At 39.7% G+C, this 22,102-nt stretch overlaps 1 protein-coding gene across 3 annotated transcripts in view; it reads left to right on the forward strand.

Moving 5' to 3' along the window:
- CALD1 (caldesmon 1) overlaps positions 1-22,102 on the forward strand; it is a 183,524-nt gene that overhangs the window by 72,799 nt on the left and 88,623 nt on the right. For all 3 annotated transcript variants that reach the window (XM_039243872.1, XM_039243888.1, XM_039243881.1), the window contains one exon: positions 13,114-13,223. In XM_039243872.1, the coding sequence (XP_039099803.1) occupies positions 13,153-13,223 (71 nt within the window). In that variant the 5' untranslated portion in view covers positions 13,114-13,152. The remainder of the gene's footprint in view (positions 1-13,113; positions 13,224-22,102) is intronic.

Here is a 22,102-nt window from a genome sequence, read left to right on the forward strand (position 1 = left end):
GTTTCCAGAATGATGCCCTCATTCATGCCTCCTACTTCAGCCATGTGAAGTTACTATCTTAAGTGGGCTGTGTATGTCTATAGATTGTGGCCGACAGCAGCCGATGTATCCTTACTCACACGGGACCTGAGGTGGGAAAGAAGGGGTAAGAATAGTTCACCATCCCTCAAACCTGACTACCTACTTTACTCCTCATCCACTTCTTTAAGAGAGATAAGTAGAGAAAAGCTTGATTTATCAGTACCTGGAAAAGTCAGTGTCTGGCACAAAACAGATGTGTGTGTGTGTGTTTGCTTAGTGAATATAAACTCTGGTCTTATAAACTCATGTTCTCTTTATGAATGCATGTCTGTATGTGTATTAATATCATTCCCATTTGAAAAAGCTGTTACCGCCTATGTCCTATTCTAGCCCAAAGAAAAGCATTAGGTCAATTCTGTGCTTCTTTCTTGGAACAGTGTTTTTCCTTTCTAACCCTATCCCAGTTTGTATTGTCTTTCTTTATTGGTGTCTCCACTCTCAGATTATAAGCCCAGGGAGGGGAGAATAGTTGCATTGACAGCTTACATGCCATACCGAGCAAAGTGATTAATATGTGACTATTACTTCACAATATTTGTTGACTGCTTTTACTGAAGTTTTAATTGTGATGATGGTTGTAGAGCCTTAACGCCTCTTGATTATGTGTAATTTATTCACAGTGAAGAAGACAACAGGGCTTACAATGCAGTCATATGTGCAGAGACCTTTTTGTGTGAGGCCACACTCACACTCATTTGACCCTACACTCTACTGAGGGTCACGGTGGAATGGGTTAGTCTAACCATCTCTATTTTCTCAACTTAAAGTTGTCAGGCCACATCTGCCATTATAGTGGGCCAAGATTAATGTCATAGCACATGGCAATAGTTTAAGATTTTTTTTATCTTAAACAGTTAACTCGTTCCTAGTAGTATTGAATCCATGACTTTAGTTTTATTAGCAATAAATTGTGGTCCACTGAGCTACCTGGTAAAGGCAGTACAAGGATCAGTGGTCAGAAAGATGTTTTCAGTGCCCAGTGGGCATAGGGTTTAATGTGCACATTCATTTGTCTAGTGGTCACTGTAGACCTTTCTATGGTCAAGGAAAACACTTCAGCTTAAGTAGTTTCACTCGCTCCATTTTGTTTTGGCTGCTTGTGTAGATAGACGGGGGTTGAAATGGGAATGATTTGTGTGCTCCAAAGGATCTCAAGAGAAATGCTCATTCGTTTACAGGGGGTGCAATTCTGCAACAGTTTCTTGCTTTGTATACTTGAAAACATTCCCAAAGAAACAAAGTTGGATGCAGAAAAAATAATGGGAGAAAAGAAAAATAATACTCTGAATTCTGAACAATTCTACTTTAATAGGTTGATCTGCCTGCCAGCTGGCCACAGTGTTGACTACTTGTAATATATACTTTTGGTAGGCTGCATGCAGTTCTTGGAACTGTTTATATTAGACGGGAGAAACTTAATTATTCTAAAATTGGCAGGACTTGCTTTGATTACTTAATACAAAATTGCTTAGTCATCTTTATACATAGTGTGGACAGCATTGTTTGAGTGTGAAAAACTGGGAAATGCAAATATACTCCAAAGAGACTTTAGATCAGGTAGAAATACAAGAAGGTATCTTTTTTTTTTCCCCAAGATGAGTAGCAGGTGGCTGCCACATGTTTTAATTTGACAAGCTAGGTGCCTGTCGAGTTGAAGTCCTTGATTACAAGCATTTTTCTGTTTTCCTTGTGGATTTTGTCAGAAGTAAAAAGCTGCTGCTGCTGCTGCTGCTTCTTAGATAGTGTTCTACTCCTACATTCTGCAAAATACAGGTTTTCTAGAATCTGCTGTCAGAACAGCTTTCTTGTTCTCAGAAACAAACAAGGGTGTCCTTTCAAGCTGGTTGTTACAAAGAGCCTCCCTGTGACTCTTTTGGTTCAAATACCAGTCTTCCCATACCTGAACTACTGCCTTCTCAATGCAGAATAGAGGTATAGAGCTCCAGCAAAGAAGTGGGGAGGCAAAATGAGTTTCTTCGTGTGTTTTAGAGTTTGAGGTGGTGCCGGAGGTCTCCAGGTTTTCCCAGGAATGCCCGTGGCAACCTCACACTCTTCCTGTGACTTGGACTGAGGCTCCTGAGGGATGGTGAGAAAAGATAAAAGTCCTATAGCCAATGGATAATGACACCAGGCTTGGGGGTGGGGGGGCGCTCCCAAGCAAGCCTCCAGAAGAGTGCCTTATGTTTCTAATTACTGAGCATAGTTAGAGAGCAAAATCAGGCAACACTTTTTTTTTAGACTGATGGAAGCATTTAAATCGGCTCTGAATGTCAGTATTTTCTAATTATGATGGAGGAATGGCAAGGAATCTCCAAAGGCCTTGGCAATTTGGAGTGTTTCAGCCCAACCCTGATTTCTCTTCTTTTCTTATTCGTCATATGTCTTCTTTATCCCTCTTTCTCTTTGAACGTCCCAGAACTAACCTGTTCCCTCAGTACAAATGCCTAATACCCATCTTTTAAGACAAGGTTCTTTTCCACTAGAGGAAAACAACCATAGCTACAAATCACAATATAAAATAGAGCTCCATAGTGAATCACTACCACCCTCAGGGGAATACTAAAAGCTCAACTGGAGACATGGCCTTTTGATGATGTCTTAGCCAAGTTCCTCTGTTTACCAACCAAATCCAATGAAAGAAATGCCCTAGAAGCCATTCCAGTTCAACAAGTATTCAACCTTGCTGACTATAAAAAAATAGGAGACTATTTGATAGACCCCTCAAATACTGCTTTGAAGGATCACAAAAATGCGTAATAACCTCAAGGAGGTTACAATCTTTAGGAAAGACAGATATGTACTTAGTAATTAAAATACACGCTATAGACTAAGTGCTCTAATAGAAATATGAGTATCCATACAAACTCACGTCAGTGAGTAAGCGGTTCAGAGACCCTATAGTCTTATGTTAGTCTTAAGCCTATACTATGAGCCATTTCTTACATGAAGAAAAGTCCAGAAATCTCCAAACTAACAATTGGCGGGGGGGGGGGGGGGGGGGAGGAGAAATGCCATCTAAATTATTCATGTGAAAGGAAAGAGGAGGCAGTCTAGGTACTTTTCAATTTATTATTTAACTTCTGTGTAGATTTATATGTTTAAGTTGTGCATCTATAATGTCCAAGAGGCATAATGGATAATGTCCTTGGTTTGGTTTCAAAGCTTTTCATCTTAGATTATGAACTCTTAGAAGATAGCCTCTAACTTGCTTCATAGTTCTAGAACAAAATAAATGCGTTTGAAGATCATGATGAATAAAAGTTAAAAAATTCACTAGGGAATAATTAGTCCCCAATTAATACTATCATGTCCTCCATGTATAAGACTGTTACCACTGCAAAGCACCTCTAGTTCATACCTTTGAATTGTCTCCAGCAGTGTAACTGGATTTATATCCTGCCATCTAAACTCTCTCACCTCGCTAGTACCTTGTATCAACAAAGATAGCTGGCTAGGGCTCTCAATCTAGTTTTTGATCACCAAATTGGAAATGTTAGTTGGAAAATCAATCACAAAGAGCAGACTCATGGGTTGCCAATATTTTCATAGCTGAGTAGACCAGAAAGTCCAAAGGGTCATGCATAAGTAAAACTACTGTTGTATAAAATATGATGATCTTTGTGCCATGTTTACCATCGGTGAAGACTTACGACCTCTCATCTTCTGTTCCAAATAAACCACTCGTGGTCCTTGTTATGCAATTTAAAGTGTGATCTCTCTTCAGACAGTGTCTCAGCTTCTTTTGCCTGTGCTGAGCATTTTACCTACTCAATAGCAAGTGCCCAATGAGATTGTCTGAACCAAAGACCTTCCGCAGAAGAACAGAGAGGTTACTCCAAGAGTATTAAAAGAACACACCCAGGGGCGCCTGGGTGGCTTAGTCGGTTAAGCGTCCGACTTTCGCTTAGGTCATGATCTAATTGACTGTGGAGCGGTTTGTGGGTTCGAGCCCCGCGTCGGGCTCTGTGCTGACGGCCAGCTCAGAGCCTGGAGCCTGTTTCAGTCTGTGACTCCCTCTCTCTCTGACCCTCCCTTGCTCACGCCGTCTCTCTCTCTCCTAGAAATAAATAAAAATATTAAAAAAAAAGGGGGGGGGCACCTGGGTGGCTTAGTCGGTTAAGCGTCCTCCGACTTTCGCTTAGGTCATGATCTCGCGGTTCGTGGGTTCAAGCCCCGCGTCGGGCTCTGTGCTGACTGCCAGCTCAGAGCCTGGAGCCTGTTTCAGTCTGTGACTTCCTCTCTCTCTGACCCTCCCCAGCTCACACTGTCTCTCTCTCTCTCTCTCCTAGAAATAAATAAAACCTTAAAAAAAAAAAAACTTAAAAAAAAAACACACCCAGGCTTCCAGAAGCTGACCTGTACCACACCCCGCATACTATTCCATCTTTTCTCTGAGATTGTAAGGTTTTTCAAGTCCAAGATCATGTCTTGCACACTGTAAGTGGGGCTCTCCAACAGAACTTTCTGTGGTATTGAAGATGCTCTCTGGATTGTCTTATATGGTAGCCACTGGGTATGTGCAGCCACAGAGTACTGGAAACAGGGCTAGTGAAGCTGAAAAACAGAATTCCTAATTTTCTTTCATTTTTTTAACAATCACAGAAATTCTTATGTTTATTTTATTTATTTTTTTAAGTTTGTTTATTTCTTTAAGGTGTGGGAGGGGCAGAGAGAGAGGGAGAGAGAATCCCAAGCAGGCTCCAAGCATGAACCTGTGAGATCATGACCTGAGCTGAAATTAAGAGCTGGACACTTAACTGACTAAGCCATCCAGGTGCCCCTTAATTTTATTTAATTTTAACTAATTTATATTTACATTGCTTCATGTGACTAGTGGCTACTATTATGGACAGCACAGCTTTAAAATCTTAAAAACTATATTTCACTACAGCCCTAAATAGATGGTCATTTCACCTCTACCTGACTCTTCAGTAATAGGGGTTCACACTTTCTCAACAGCCCTACCTATTGCTGGAGAGTTCTCTTGGGGCAAGGACCCCACCCTTATACATCAGAATTAGCTTAGGTTATCACCTTTACACATTTCTTTTAGCAAAGCTATGCATTTTGTGTTTTCACACAGACACGGTGGGTAGAGAATTTCCATCTTTGCATCAGCATTCACACCTATGCCTTTTACTTCTCTCTAGGGACCAAGAGCAGAAGTAGCCACATGCCTGTTCTGATTTGGTATTAACCTGTGTCTTTCAGTATAGTTCTTCTCGAGTTTGCCAAAGAAAAGTATTTTAAACCCTAAGAAAAAAAGGGCACAGAAGTAATTGTGTTTCAAATTTTCTCTTCTCCTCACTCTTCTCATTCTTCTCAGAATGGTGTAGAGATTATTTTAAACAGCAGTGCTGGTTTTCCACTGATTGGGTGTGGGTCCAGAAGCTGGTGCCAAAGTTCTATACGTCTCAGTCTTCTTTCTTTATAATGATATAAACCCCTTTTCTTACCTAAGGCTCAACCAATGATTGCCATATAGTTTAAACATTCTGAAGTGCTCCAAATACAGTGGTAGTGTTTGTGATAACACTTTAAAATACACCCTAAAATCCTTAAATGTGTTGTCTTCCCAAGCATTGGAGTCAGTGCATATAAACAGCAGCACTTCATCAATCTGAAATGCCCAAACTGCCGATTCCTGCTAAGGTGAAAAGAGGCCACTCTCTTTCACAGAAGACATTGATTTTAGTTATGTTAGGCCTGTCAGTGTTTTGCAAATGGAGAAATACAAATAGAGGAAAAGTAATGATAAAAGACTGAGGAGGAATGAAGAGAAAAAACAGGTCATAACCTGTTAGCCTGCTCTTAGTACAGCTCTGTGTTCTGGATTCCACTGATTAGAGAAAAACCACTTGAGAAGGCAGAGCTCCTCAGGTTGATCCCATTCATTCTTATTTCTGTATTGCCGATCTTGACAAATGTGCCTGGGTGATTGCATGTATTTTTTTCTTAAGTAGCACAGATTTTTGGAACAAGATGGGGAAGGTTGAGCTAAAGTTAAGTCCAAGCTGTATGTTACAATCCATGTGTTTATTTTGTTTTTGAGTCCCAAATGAACCATTCTGTTCGGAAAAGAGCAAAGCAGGTTGATAAATTGAATTTTTTTAAAAAGGGCAAAAGTTCATTTTCTGCAGTCAGACAGAAAACACTGCCAGATTTACTGTGTAACTACTGCAAATGTGGGTTTATATAACTTTTGAGATTCATATATAGTCTATTACCAAAATCTTTAATTCACTTTGTAAACACTGATCAGTCAATAAAATTCAGAGATGAATCAGGTTGAGTTACATTTTCCATACTCAGAATGGTAAAATGTAAAATAAAAATCCAATGGTTCAAATCAGCTACAATTCCTGAGTGCTTACCATGTCCAATTGGAAAGAAATTTTTCATACAATGGTTATCTGTTCATTATTGGCCTTAAGAATGAAAATATATAGAAAATAAAGTAGCAATAAAATATTTAAATACTAGTTAGAACAGGGACACCCGGGTGGCCCAGTGGGTTTAGCATCTGACTTCAGCTCAGATCACGATCTCATGGTTCGTGAGCTCAAGCCACATGTTGGGCTGACCGCTGACCGTGTGGAGCCTACTTCAGATCTTCTGTCCCCCTCTCTCTCTATCCCTCCTCCCCTCAAAAATAAATAAACATTTAAAAAATTTAAATACTAGTTAGAACAATTGAGCTGTGGCAAGGCAGTACATTATTAATTACCAAAATGAATGATAGGTGTTCAGGCAGGGAGATATCACTTCAAAGCTAGAGTCCTCAGGAAAACCATCATGAAAAAGTGAAATTTGAGCCAGGAATTCATGACTAAATAGAATATGGACAATGAAAAGGATAGAGGAACTCATTCTAGATGGATGTGATGTAAGAATTAAAAGTGCAGAGGTAGAAAATTGAATGACGTGTTTGAGAAGCAATACAATATTTTTATCTAGGATGTCAAGGGGTGATGTGCTTGAAAGGAAGGTTAATGCTTTCTAAATTATAAAACTAGCAGAGAATGTACTTATATATTATTTAGACCTGGAAAGGAGGAAACATGGATGTTTGATACATGTTTAATACATGCATGTTTGATACATCCATCTTTGCTAGATTGGAGAGCAGGTATGGAACCATAGTATTATATAGAGCAGGATGAAACCTTGGACATCATCTAGTCCAAGGACCTCATTTCACAGAAAGGATTAGTCCAGGTTCCTAAGTCTGAGTTCAGATCACTGTTTGCCAAGGGTTTGTTGAGAAGGACAATTGAAGGATTGAAGGTAGTGAAGATAATTTGGAGAGCAGAGCTGACAAATCTGCTGGACTATATTATACCCAGAAATTGCCCCAGTACGTGAAGGATCACTGAGCCACAGTGATCACCCAGCTGAAGTTAACCAAACTCTCATAGACAAAGCATGCCTCCTGACTTTCTCCCTCAAAGCCCTGAACCTTGAGAACAAAAGACAGAAAACAGATGACAGTTGTGATTCAAAGTTGAAGATGGGTATGATATACCTGGTAGAAGTTTAAAAAAGCAAGGAAGTCTAAAATATAAGGTCCAGGATGACAGGGACCTTTTTTTATCTTGTTCATTGTTGTATCCCGAGTACATATAACAGAACACCACAGTAAATGCTCAGTAAATGTATATTGCATCTTGATGGTATAAATGTGGGGTTTTTGTGTGTGCGGGGGGGGGTGCTTCCCTGAATTTTTTGACCATGATGTTTATAGTGGGTAAATAATGATGACTAGTCAAAAAGGATCTAATAATTGTTAAGAGTGTTGAAAGACTAGGGTTCCTTGTAATAAAAGAGGAATAGTTTATGTTGAGGATGGGGGAATAGTGGTCAGAAGAGGGAGGTATGTAATAAAGAAGGTGCAATGCAAGCGAAGAAATTCTAACATCATAAAGAAAAGTATACAGTGATGCTGTCCAGAATCTGAGCATCCTGGTATATGAATCTTACAAAGAAGTAACAATAAAATAATAGAGGCTTAATTAATATTTGCAAGGTTTAATTTAATTGATATTTCTGAGACATGATAATTCTATTATTTAAGCCAAAGGAACATACAATTGAAGAGGTATGGGTAGCTTTTTAAAAAAATGTTTATTTATTTTTGAGAGAGAGACAGAATGCAAGTTGGGGGGCACAGGGCAGAGAGAGAGAGGGAGACACAGAATCAGAAGCAGGCTCCAGGCTCTGAGCTTTAGCACAGAGCCTGATGCAGGGCTTGAACCCACGAGTTACAAGATCATAACCTGAGCTATAGTCGGACACTTAACCGACTGAGCTATCCATTCAGGCACCTTGGCATGGGTTAACTTTGAGGATCCCTTCTTATCTCAGTTTAATTTGCTCCAGTAGTCTTCTCAGAACTTTCCTGGAGTGTTCTCACTTATTTCCTGAGAGGGAAAACAATTCCTAGAGGTAAATAGTGGATTGGTCCAAGAATATTATAGTGCTTAAGAGTACACACTTTGAAATTCTGTAAAATGGGGATTTTCATAGCTACTTCACAGGTTTATTATGTGGATCAAATAATTTAACATATTTTTTTAATGTTTTATTTATTTCTAGGAGAGAGAGAGAGAGAGACAGCATGAGCAGGGGAGGGTCAGAGAGAGAGGGAGACACAGAATCTGAAGCAGGCTCCAGGCTCTGAGCTAGCAGTCAGCACAGAGCCCAAACCCATGAACCGCGAGATCATGACCTAAGCGAAAGTCGGACGCTTAACCGACTAAGCCACCCAGGTGCCCCAAATTTAACATATTTTTAAATAGCCCAGCAGAGCTATCAAGCCACAAAAAGACGTGGAGGATACTTAAATGCGTATTGCTGAGTGAAAGAAACCCATCTAAAAAGGCTATATACTGTATTATTTCAACTATATGACATTTTTGAAAAGGCAAAGTTATTGCAGAAATAGTAAAAGGTTCAGTGGTTGCCAATGGAGTAGGAGAGGGAGGGAGGGAGAGAAGGGTGAAGAGATGGAGTATAGGGATTGTTTAGGGCAGGGAAACTATTCTGATACTATAAGGTTGACACGTGATACTATGCACCTGGCAAAGCTCAGAGTGCACAACACAAGTGTGAAACTTAACATAATCTGCGGACTGTAGTTAATAATAATGTATTGGTTTGTCAGTTGTAACAAATGTACCCCACCACTGCAAGATGTTCATTAGGCTGCATTAGTACCCCAAACTGAGGGGCTTAGAACCACAGAAACATTGTCTCACAGTTCTGGAAGCTAGCAGTCCAAAATGAAGGTGTCAGAAGAGCTTCCTCTGAAGACCCTGAAGGAAAGATCTGTTCAGTCTCTCTCTCCCAGCTCTGGTAGCCTTAGGTTATTCCTTGGCCTCCACCTTCTTACCGCTTTCTCCCTGTGACTCCACATTATCTTCTACTTGTGTGTGTCTGTTCCTATGTCCAGATTTCCCCTTTGTATGGGAGCACCAGCCATCTTAGATTAGGGCCCTCTCTAACAACCTCAGCTTGACTTGACTACAGATACAAAGGCGCTATTTCCAAATAAGGAGGTCACATTCTGAGGGGTCAGGTCTTCAATACGGTTTCTGCAGGATGAGTACACAACTCCGTACAAACGGAGAAGAAACTGGGCAGGGGTGGAAGAGAGGGAATATCTGGGAACTCTGTCCTTTCTATTCATTGTGTCTTTAAACTTGAAACTGCTCTGCAAAGATGACAGCCATTGATTTAAAAAAGAAACAGTAAGAGAAAAATAACCCAACACTTAGTACATAGTTGATAAATGTTAGGTACTTTTGGAAGCTGCATTAACTTATCCAGGGTCCCTGACACAATAGATTTTATTCTTGACGTGTTCCAAGACCAGTAGCAGCATTACCAGAAGATGCCAAGGACTTTCCACACCCTTCACTGTTCATTCTGTGCTGATTCGTGGGTAGGTAGGACTTAGCTTTCTCTGTGGCTTCTCCCCCTAATAACTGAGGAGCAGATTAGAAAGCTATCTACTCATATTGCACATATCTCCTGCCCTTCACTGGATTTCATGGTGTCATTATCAAAAAGGAAGGGCTACATGGTAACTAATTAGGAATCTGTAACACTGACTTATTACTTAATTATACCAGCATAGATATGCCATGTTTTGTGAAAATCTTGGATTTGGGAGCCCATATTGAAAAGACAGATGTGTCAGTAGGTGATGATTCACCTGCCTTTGTAAAGTGCTTTCCCCGTTCACACAGAAGTCATGTCAGAATTCTTTCCATAGCATGACCATGACCATCCCCCCGCCCCACAATACCAAAGTTGAGATTCTTCATAAAGCTTTCAAGAACGCATCTGTCACTTTCATAGGTACATACCTCCCTTAACCTACATTTCTTTTTCAGACTACCCTCCTTTTGGGACCCTGTAGAGCTCCATGGTTTCTAGAATCCTTTGCCTTGACATTTCATCACTTCACTGGTTGAGAGTTTGTTTCCTAACTGATGTTGCTGGAAAGGTTTCAGCATTGATTTGGGGGAGGGGAGGAAAGGAGAGATTAGGAGCTGGGAACATGAAAGCTGCTGCACCCCTTACAGTCCCACCCAGACGTGGCTCCCCATAATAGGACAGGGGCAGAGTTCAGAGGAGCCCTGTGGCACAAGAGTGTGACGACTGAGGAGGATTTCAGCCCCATCCTGGTGGGAGGCCACCTGAGGACCATTTCCATAAACATACACATCTTCCTTCCCCTGCGCAGCCTCATACACTCCCAGGAGAGGGTCCTGCCACACGGCACACAGATGTGCATTCTCCTCTCCCTCAGATACACTCTCCACAAACTCATTCAAATGAGTAAGTAAGTGGATAGATGGACTTTTCTGTGGTCGGGAAAGAAAAAAAGGGCCCAAGTAAGTAATAAAAGGTGAGGAGTAGGTGGAGAGAATGGGTAGCAGAAAAAGAATTTACGTGCAGAGAGAGCCAGGAAGAATGGTCAGCCAAAGCGACCGCATGCTCTCAGTCTGGTCCACTTGCCTGTGAATGTTCCAGACATCTTAGGCTCTGCCCACTGGGTGCCTCTGCAGCCTGCTTGGGGATATTTACATCGCTGCTTATTAGCACCTCCACCAGAGGTGTAGGCTAAGGAACTCAGCCCGCTGTTACTAAACACAGCCAGCATGACAGCGTAGCTTGGAGCTGAGGCTTTAGAGGATGCTTTTCAAGCTACTTGGATAAATTAAGGAAAGTGAAATTGTTTACTTACAGACATACTTCCTTCTCCCAGTTCTGTCTGCTGCTGCTGTAGTTATTTGCAAAGTGGTTCATACACAACAAAAGCCTGTACTGAAGAAAGAGATGAGAAGAGTTTACTGTCTCACTGCACTAGCATCTGGGTAACCAAAGTTTGATCCCACTGGCCACAGGGCTGTGCTCACTCCGCGTGTTCCTCAGAATAGGAGCCCACCTCCGAGTGGAAAAGCCCCAGATGACCTCTCAGTGGTGTTCAAATCACTTTTTTTTTCATTCTGATAACTATGGAAAGATCAAGCCAGAAAACGTACAGAAACTTGTGATTGATGAAAGAGTAAAGGAAAATGGATTTTTTTCTTCATAACTAGCAAAGTACTTAGAAAGTGCTTTTGGTAAGAGTAAGATAGAAAAACACCTTAAAAATTTTTAACTCCCAATAAACACCAAAATTGGAGTTTCTAAAAGATTTATATGCAGTATAAGTAATACCCTAAGGGATAAAAAGGGGGGAAATGCAAACATTGTGTAGTTTTGTTTTTGTTGGCAGAGACTTTATTTTTGTTTTTGTGTTTTTTAAGGGGGATATGCTTGAAAAAAAAAAAATCTGACAACTTATTTGAGGTTTCTGAACTTGGCTTCAAAATCTCAGTTTTGCTTCTTGGCCCCACAAACAAAGATGCCATTAGGTGATGGCTTTAGGCTTTGCACGGCTCCTTATTTTCCTACGCAGGGCAAACTGCTTGTCTCACATGCACAGAAAGGGCTGGAAAATATTTTTTGTGATCTGAGTGCAGCGGAGAGTCTAGGATTGCAGAGGAAGTGGAGGCCTCCCGCTCCACACAGGAAACAATCTTCAAGCAGGCCTTAAATGCCAGATTCCAGGCCGAGTTTAACTAACCACTGACAGCTCTGTAAACAAAGCAAAGACAAAAAGAGCCCGCTTCCCCTTTTCTGGTAGTCATTTTGGGTTTGGGGGCTGCAGGGGAATTCTGGAATCCTTGGCTTCATGGCACAGAAGTGCAAGGGAAGCGGGCTCCTCAGCTGAAGAGCTGGAAAGGGAAGATCTTTCTGGGACCCAAACCATCACAGAGGAGGTAGGAAAGGATAAAATGGTTGGGTTACAAAGAGCCGGGACTTTTGAGCTCTGAAAACACCTCAATCATATGTAACTGCTTTTAAAAATGTTGCTGACTTATGCTTATTCATGGTATTATTGCTGTGTGTTTTTTTTTAATCATCCTGATATTAATATTCTTTCAGAACATGCAAATTATGCCTTGATGCTTGTATTATTTTATTTCTTTTATCTCTTTTTTACTTTTATTTTTCTCTTGGTTCCTACATATTCCTTTTGGGGCCACTTTTCTTTTTTTCTCTTTTTCTCTCTCTTTGTTCACTCTTTCATAACTTTTGTCTGGGGCTCAGCAAGTTATAAACAACAAAATCATTCAGCAGCCGTGAAGTGATCCCACCAATATTTCAAATCTTCAAAATCCCTGTCTCCTGAGGTTTTTATTTTCATTTTTTTAAACTGTAATCCTGGGATCTTACTTATTTGTCTCTAATAGTTTCATGAATGAGACTGAATTTAGTGCATGAAAGACTCAGTTCAGGAGTCAGAAATTGGTCACAGGCTACCTTGCCAGCCTTCTAAGGTGTTTTTCTTAAGAGTGAAGAAGAAAGGAGAGTATGAAAAATGGTGGGGGGGGGGTGGCGGGCAAAGGCTAACATGTTTCATGGGAAATGATACTTTGATTCATCTTTGATATCGGCCTACCTCCTCTTTGTTAGGTCCAGATTCTCTGGTCTCCCTAGACCTGAAGCCACACCATGGATGATTTTGAACGTCGCAGAGAACTCAGGAGGCAAAAGCGGGAAGAGATGCGGCTCGAAGCAGAAAGGTAAGGATCTAGGTTGAACAGTACTTATATTCTGTTACTTACAATGCTGGTTTCAGGCTTTAAAGATTATCCCGCTGAAGAGCCAAATATACTGCACACTAAACCTTTTGCGAAAGTTGTGATGGAAAATTTTCCTGTTATGACTCTCAATTATGCATAAAAAAAATAACACCAACATCAAGGGAAAGAGATTCTAAGAGAATCAACTAGTCACATTATTCAGAGCCTTTCTTGGTGGAATTTTTAAATGACAAAGGCAATGTGTGGATAAAAGTTTTAAAAAGCAGTTATAATATTGAAAGGACAGGAAAAATGACAAATGCTGACAATTGCAACCAACTAGGAAATGGGGGCTTTAGACTTAAAAATACAAAGCTAAGTCCTAGGTGGATCTTGTTACAGATTTTTATTCTTATTAGAAAAGTAGCCAAATCCAGTAATCCATGTATTATAGGTTAATAGTGAATGGAGTTTGTTACTGTGGAGATTCTGAGTCTAGTTGGAAGCTGTCATGTTGTGTGAGGCCTTTGTCGTGGTGACTTTAAGGGCAGGTTGGGGCATAGGGAGCATGGGGCATAAATGGATATTGTAAAATTTTAGACTTCAGAGCAAAGGACAGTGGCATTTAATGTGGCTTAAATCAGATGGAGTAGGCATTGACAGGAAGAAAAGTGTTAAATGTTCTTACAGTTAAATCAATTTTGCCTTGCACAAATTCCAATGCAGAGATGAAAAGATGGTGATGAGGTGATCCCTTAGTGATCCTGCAGTAGAAGATGGGAAAGTTACACCTATAACAAAAGTACTGGGGGTCATAGGCTCTATGTATGCATGTGGAGAACACAAAAGAAGGTAAAATTACTGCTTTTGATCAACTTGGTCAGAGCAGGCTGTCATTCATGGAATGTCTGTGTCTATATATATGGCACCATGAATGGTACCTGGGCTCCGTGCATTCAATTCCCTGCTCTTAGCCACTAATGAGCTGTGTAGCCATGAGCAAGTGACTTCCCTCTAAGCCACAGTTGTCTTATTTGTAAAGTAGGTATAATGTCTGCAGAACTTGTGTGGTTGTTGTGGAGATTATTGAACTTCACAAATGGCCTACTTGGTACCTGGCACATAGCAGACTTCCATAAATGGTAGTTGTCATCGTTGTTTTTGTTTCTTAACCATGATCATTGGCTAAGCAAGTAAGAAACAGCAATGTGTAGCCAGATAGCCAGAACTAACCATCAATGCCAAGGAAAGGCAGTCATCATCCTGTGATGAAACTAGTCTGAAAAAGCTCCTTGGAAGTAGTAGTCCATGAAGGATGCTGTAATAGTATGGAGAGCAAATGGAGAGCCATCTTGGTGAGAGAATGACAACAGGAAAAGCCCAGAGGTGGAAATAAGAATCCTGGTGTAAGAGACATATTGATTGCTTAATGAGGAATGAGCTGGATGTGCACATCTTGGGTGTTCCTATTTCCCATGCAGGGCAATAAAGACTTATCAGGGGATGCTGTATATGAAGAGATACATTGGAGAAAGGGATCTACAATGCACTGGAGTGTGGGAAGAGTTAGTATTGAACATATGGTAATGAAGCCCTGAATTGGGGCAGCAAATATGGAAATGAGGATCAAATATGAAAGTCTTTATAGAGGGAAAATAAGCAGACCTTTCAGGAGTGGGAGAAACTCAAAGATAATTCCAAATAACTTAAGTCTGCAGAGCTGGGAATCTCCTGCAGTGTTCTAAGATGGGGAAACTTCTTTCATTCTTGGGTATACATGGTGGGGAGTGGGTATTTAATTTCAGGTAGAAACCACATCAAATGGAGATTCCCTCTAGGTATTTGGAGATAGAAATGTTCTGTCTTTCTTCAGAAAGGGAAAGAAATTATTATTAGAGAATAAGTTTGGGCACACTCAGTATAGAGCTGGTAATATAAAAGCTGAAGGTGGACGGCTGTGATAGTGTAAAGAAAGCAAGTGTAAGGTCATAAAGACATAATAGAAACCATCGGAGGAGACAAAAACTTCAGGGAAATGGGGAGAATGAGAGAGAGCATCCCTGTGAAGTGGACATCACAACCTTCCAGGCAGTGTCCAGGCCCAGTGGGATATACTTCCTCCTCTTTCTAGTGATGTGTTATATAGCCTCAGGTTCAACTGCAAGTCAATGAGATATCTTTATCTGACAAATATTTATTAAAACACCAGCCAAATTTAAGGGTCTGTGCTAGGGACAGGGCAAGCAACGGTGAGATACAAATAGACATAGCTTCTGCCTTTAAGTCCCTCACGTCATGCTAGGAAACAAAAAAAAAGTATAGCAAGGTCACAAAACAGACCAAGCCAGAGTATGGGGCTAGAGGAACTCAGGAATGAGGACAGTTAATTGAGCATCAGGCTAAATCAGTATCTGCAATGTCTTTGCTTTCCAGGTGAATAAGGAGATAGGGAATCAATGTGAAGGGAACAGAGCTACTGAATTGCTATGGCTAGAGCCATGCTGTAATTACAGTGAAAAAATTCTTTCTTTACAACCAGAATTTTGCTTAAGAACATTGACACAGCCTCCATGGTTCATTCCTTTCAGTTTTCTGTTTTGGGTGGAAGAATATGTCTTCCTTTAAAATAAATCATACTTGACATTAAATCATAAAGTACTCAGTGAAGCTTAGTTAGGTACCCTTAACACTGTACAATGAATTTACACAGATTTATCCTACTCTTTTAAATTTACATTTCTGTCAGTGTTACTTTTTTTAGAATATTATGTTCTATCTGATTTCCTTTTCTTCCTTTCTTTTCTTTCTTTTCTTTCTTTCTTTCTTTCTTTCTTTCTTTCTTTCTTTCTTTCTTTCTTTTTCTTTCTTTCTTTTTTTGAAAAGTACTCAAGGACCTCCTTACATTCAGACTGTTACCTTTTAATGTTTCAAGATGAACCTTCTAGTTCGGTTATTCTGGGGTGTGTTAAGTAAGTCCATGCTCACTCTTTAGGATTTTGTAAAATATGATCATTTATGGGAAAGGGAAGGTCAGGTTTTATGGTCCAGCCAACTTTGATGGTAAAATTCAGGGTGTGTACAGGAAACAGATGGCCAGAACCAGAAATCAAGCGCCATCTAAACCTGTGATTTTGATCTGAAGATAAAGGATATAGAAGACCCTGGGCAAATCCCTCTTCCTTTGTCTTTAGACGTTGGCTTCCTCATCTGTAGCTGGAGTCAGTGTTTTCTCTGGGGAATTAGTGGTTGTTTTTACTTTCCTTTGTCTTTGGAATTGTCTTAACATTTTTATAATAATCATATATTTATGTAAAACAATAAGACATTTTCCATTTTGGAAATGTAAATATGATTCTGTGGCCTTACCCATAAAACCTGGGGACAGACTGGAGAAGACCTAACTTTCCTTTGGATTTAGGGAACTAAAAGAAAAAACTCAATCCAAATCAGGAGTGCCGGTGAAGTAAATTAGCAAAAATAGAGTGGCCCCAAGGCTCAGAGCTACAGATTCATTCATTCACACCTTTAACAAATTTTAATTGGGCATCTACTCTGTTCCAAGCCCTATTTTGGGCCCTGAGGATAGACCAACAGAATGACAGAGTTGGGAAAAGTGTGTTTAATACTTTTCAACCTGTACAAAACCAAGTGATGATCAAGAAACTACATATTTATATCTTTAAGTATAATGTGTACACTGATATTCGCTGATACTTACTTACTGCATACCCCTGCAGCCAGTGTGGTGGAAGGGACAACAGAGAGAAGAGAAAGTTTTGTTGATATCCACTTCTTACACACAGAGGCTTTCCGAATAAAAAATACCCTGTTATTTCAATTCGTTGTTATTGAGCTTGACTAGCAGGTGCAGTTCTACTTTGCAGTGACAAATAACTTACAACTCGTACTCTCACCAGATGTTATAACCACAAATTAAAACAAGCCAGATTCTTCTACATTTCATTCATCAGAATAAATTTAAAAGATTATATTAAAAGCTAACCCTTGTGCCATGCTGGCTTTCAAGGGTTTGCGGACTGGCACGTACTCATTGTATCACAGCTGCCCCGAGACTGTCGTTTACCTCCCTCCCTCATTCTGCAGCTTCTAATAGAGTCCATTTCAAATCATCTGGCTTCTCATAACCATAACCTAGACTGTGACCCTAATTCATCAAAAACTTCTTTCCCTTCTTCTCCTGCCCTCAGCCTATGCATTTTTCTGTTATTCACCTTGTGCTTGTCCTTCATTTGGCTGTCACTCTTGAGTCCTTACGATGCAGTCTTTAGGTTTGGTAAAAGGAGATACTTCATTTGGTCATCAAAAAAATGTATCGACTGTCTATAAAGTGCAAGATACTATACTGAATCATAGGGCAGTCCTGGAAGTGCCCCAACAATCACAAAGCTCATGTCCCGGGTGGATTAGTAACTTGAGAGCAATCTTGACCAAAAAGGAGAGAACAAATTCCAATAGAATAAAATTGAGCAAGTAACCAGTGAAAATTCTAAATGCTTTGTTTCTAAGTGAAAGATACTACTTGTACACATCTCAAATTAAACTGTATTTTTAAGTCAGTTACCTATTTGAACAAATACTTCATTTTGCTCTTTATTATTCTTCACCTATATTATGAGAGTAAAATATTAGTGGGTCTATTCTACTTCGCTTTCTGTATCTTTTACTTCAGTATTTCTCTGCCTTTATCTATTTCTGAGAGCATCTTAATACATTTTCCCCTGGTCTAAATGTATCTTCATTAACACTTGATTCCTTTGTCTCCATTTCACCTCCCATCTGTGTACTAATCCATTTTACACTGGATTATTTATGCAGGTGCTTTTGTATCATCAGGGAATACATACATTTCATGGGAGAAAATGTAGGGGAAGAGGAAATATTTTCACAAGGGTCAAATCCTGTTCTCTTCCTATTCAAGTAGAAAGTAGAAGTAGAAAAATATGCTAGGCCTTTTACATGTATCTGGCAAAGATGTACTGGTCACAGCACCAGCAGTAGGTATGTCTGTCTGAATAGAACATGTATGTTCTACATAAGTAAAGAAACATAAGAAGATACCAACAGTGAGAGACAGTAGAGCTTAGCAGTCAAGGGCATTGGCTGTGCTGTCAAATCCCAGGTCTGCCACTTATTAGCTACATGACTTTGAAAATTATTCAATATTTCTAACCTTGTTTTCTCTTCTATTAAATGGGGAAAATAACAGTATTCACCTCATAGAGCTTTTATGGGGAAACAAAGGGATACTACATGAAAGTATTAACATAGTAGTAATCATCTGGGGTTTATTACATAATCATTTATTGAATTATTATCTCTGTCTATTGAGTGTTACTCAATAAACATCACTATTCATTATGACTATAGTTTCCTAATTTGATTCTTTATAACACACAAAGAAATGAAGACATACTTTACATTTACCATAAAACAAAATAAAAAATGTGAAGGTTTTCTTTCTATACTTCTCAGAGGCTACAAGAACCTTAGGCAAGATAAAGAGCAGGAATGTTACTTAGTGAAGAGTTGTGAGTGGATGTGATTGGTAACTAGGTCTGAGGAAGGACTGTGCTATCTCAGTCAGAAGAATCAAGACTGATTCAGGCTGAGCTCTTCCTTTTCATGTGGCCAAAAGGGTTTTGAGTTTGGGTTGTATCTGCTGAGAAGCCTACAGTGATGTTCTGTCCACGAGGAGATCTTCAGTCAGACGCACTTTTGCCAGCGCTGGGCTTGTTCTCACAACAAGCCACTCTCCCACTTTTCAAGACGTGAACTCATTACATTCCCGGCTCATGCTGTCCACATCCAGCATGAGTTTCTCTTTCTGATCAGAAGAAAGGCCCTTATTGTCGAGTGGCGTTATCAGATTCCGAGGCTCATAGACATAAATAAAAGGAATGAAAACACGCCTGCTGTTGTCATCGTTCATACATTTTTATGAGCCTCTGAAATACGCTGATGATTAGACATTTGAAAGTAAATATTTTCACTACGGTAGAAAAACAAACAGTTTTTAAAAATCCACCACATCTAAGTAGCTCCCTCCCAGAACTCTGTCACTAAAACGTTTTTACAGGAGTTAATAGTGTGGCCAATCAATGGTTATACAACACACATAAACAAAGACACTCTTATTTAAACACTTGGCATTGTGACCTTGAAATTTTAAATCAAAATCTTCAAAATGCAATTTTTGGTAATTCTGTAATCAGACAGTTATTTCTCATTAGGATGTTAAATAAAAAATTCCTTTAGAAACGTCTAAATTATTAAAGTAGCTAATTTGCTCAAAATTCTCCTTCAGTTCCCTCAGAAAATCTGTCATTCCAAGGAGTAGAACAAGTGTTAGGATTTGTGTCTACATTTCTGCTTTAAGTTAGAAGGCTCTTTTCAAGTCATTTGCCTAGAAGAGATTTTAAACTACTTCTGCAAGGTTTTTATATTTAATTTGACATTGTTTTGGGTGAGCCCGACTTGAATGTAGTGCCTGGACAAAATGAGATAGATAATTTTCACCGAAGAAATCTTTCCTTACTTATTTGTGTCCAGCCACGTGAAGAATCAAAATATATATGCATATTCATATTCTCCCCCTCTCATTCTCTCTCATTCTAAATAGACATGATTTATTCCTTTATTAAGTTGTAAATAGTCAAATTATAAATGATAAAGATGGCATCCTTGGACCAGTTTCCACTAACCAAACGGTTCTTTGCTGCTCAAAGTATCCCACTTTAAGGTGACCAGTGGAGCAGCAAGAGTCTAGGATCTACCCAACATGACAGTCATTCAGTAGAAATTGAAAATCTAGGAGCACCTGGGTGGCTCACTTGGTTAAGTGTCCAACTCTTATCTTGGCTCAGGTCATGATCTCACGGTTCATGAGTTCAAACCCCGCATCAGACTCTGCACTGACAGTGTGGAGTCTGCTTGGGATTCTCTCTCTCTCTCTCTCTCTCTCTCAAAAATAAATAAATAAATAAATAAATAAATACCTTAAAAATCACCTACTCTAGCCATTTCCAATTTATCAGTGGTGTCTTTTATTTAAGGCATTACATATGTAAAACATAACTCGGAATTTTACCTGAAAAGTTCAGTTCAGCAAAAATAGTTCTCAGGTGGGAAAGAGGATCAGCCAAATTTCTCATCTAGTGCTAGAAAGAAGAAACCATCATTTGTTTAGCATCAACCAAGGGCCAGGTTATGTGGTATACTTTATAGGCCTTATATAATTTAATTATCAAAACTATGTCTGTTCAGGCTGCTATACCAGAATACCATAGATTGGGTGGCCTGTAAACAACAGAGGCATTTCCAGAGGCTGGGAAGTCCAAGATCTATGTACCAGCAGAATCCACATCTGTGAAGTTCTGCTTCCTGATTCATTGACAGCTGCCTTCTTGCTATGTCCTCACATGGTGGGAGGGGCAGGTGTGTTCTCTGGGGTCTCTTTTGTAAAGGGCACTTATCTCATTCATGAGAGTGCCATCCTCATGACCTAATCGCCTCTGCAAATCCCCAACTCCCAATACCATCACAGTGGGTGTTAGACTTCAACACCCGAGCGCCGATGAGGGCAGCAAACGTTCAGTCTGTAGCAGACCTGGATATTTTTATCCCTATTTTATAGTGGAAGAATCTACAGGTCTGAAAGGTTAAGTAACATGTCCAACTTCATCTAGCTAAGGAGTGCAGTCCAGTTCTGCCTGCCCCAAATCTCAAACCTTTCTATTGTAACAGATTGATCAATGGAATCTTTCATGTTTCAACTGGTTGTCTTGGCTGAAAGTTCATCATCTCCACAATGCCAAAATAACTCCCTAAGATGAGGAAAAAAGCATTCAAAGAAACAGACTAAATAAGGCTATTGGGCCTAATTGGACTGTTCTTTATGCTTATTCAGGTAAATTGCTTACATGTGTAGACACAGTCATTGTTTTGTTTGCCTTCTAAAATTCTCCTGTGTTATTCCCATTTCACAGAAAAAGAGAAACAGAGAAGATCAAGTTTTCCCCTTCAAGCCAAAAAAGGCTGTTGGCATAACTGCTCTTGACTTTTCTTTGGATTTTTCTCAGTCAGACTATATTCACAATTAGGACAGGGACTTAGTCACATCATCACTCATAAAAGCTTACGGCTGTCACTGACCTTATAGATAATCTTCCACAATGGAATGTTACTTTTTCACTTTTGGACCACACACTACTGTGAGTCTCTGATGAAAGCTATAGACCCTCCTCCAAGAAAAATGCACATATGCACCCTCAAAACTTGGCACTTACTTTCAGTGGCGTCATGGACCTCCATCCACAGACCTCCTGGGGGCCTGTGAAACTCAGGCCAAGAATCCCTCATCTAATGAATTTTAAAAGCTTCATTTTACATATGAAGAAACTTAAGTCTAGGGATGCTGACCTCCTCAAGATCACCCAGCTAAGCTGAGGTAGAGCCTTCATGCACAGTGCATTTATTCATCTCCCTGAATAAATGGAGCTGTCAGTAACCAATGTCCCGGCTATTGATTAGGACAATTGAGCATACATCTGGGAAATATATACATTGAATACATAGAGTATGATTTTTCTAATTTGAAAACAATTTATTGATAATATTTCTAAAGGAGATTTTTTTTTCAGATTACTTCATGGGGAGTAAAATGAAAAGCAAAGAAAGATAAGTAGATAGGCAGAATGAAAACAATCAATTATTAGGAACTGGGAATCCAATTTTGCCAAGTGATGAAGGGGGAAAAAACCCTGGTGATTGTGCAAATTGAACCCTATCTGCCATCAGTTTTGGAAGTCTTTTATTTGACATATGTTATCTTGGCAAGATTTCTTTAAACAAAGCTTAAT

This window comes from Hyaena hyaena, unplaced genomic scaffold (genome assembly GCF_003009895.1).
Source record: "Hyaena hyaena isolate Hyena2069 unplaced genomic scaffold, ASM300989v1 scaffold_8, whole genome shotgun sequence".
NCBI lineage: Eukaryota > Metazoa > Chordata > Mammalia > Carnivora > Hyaenidae > Hyaena > Hyaena hyaena.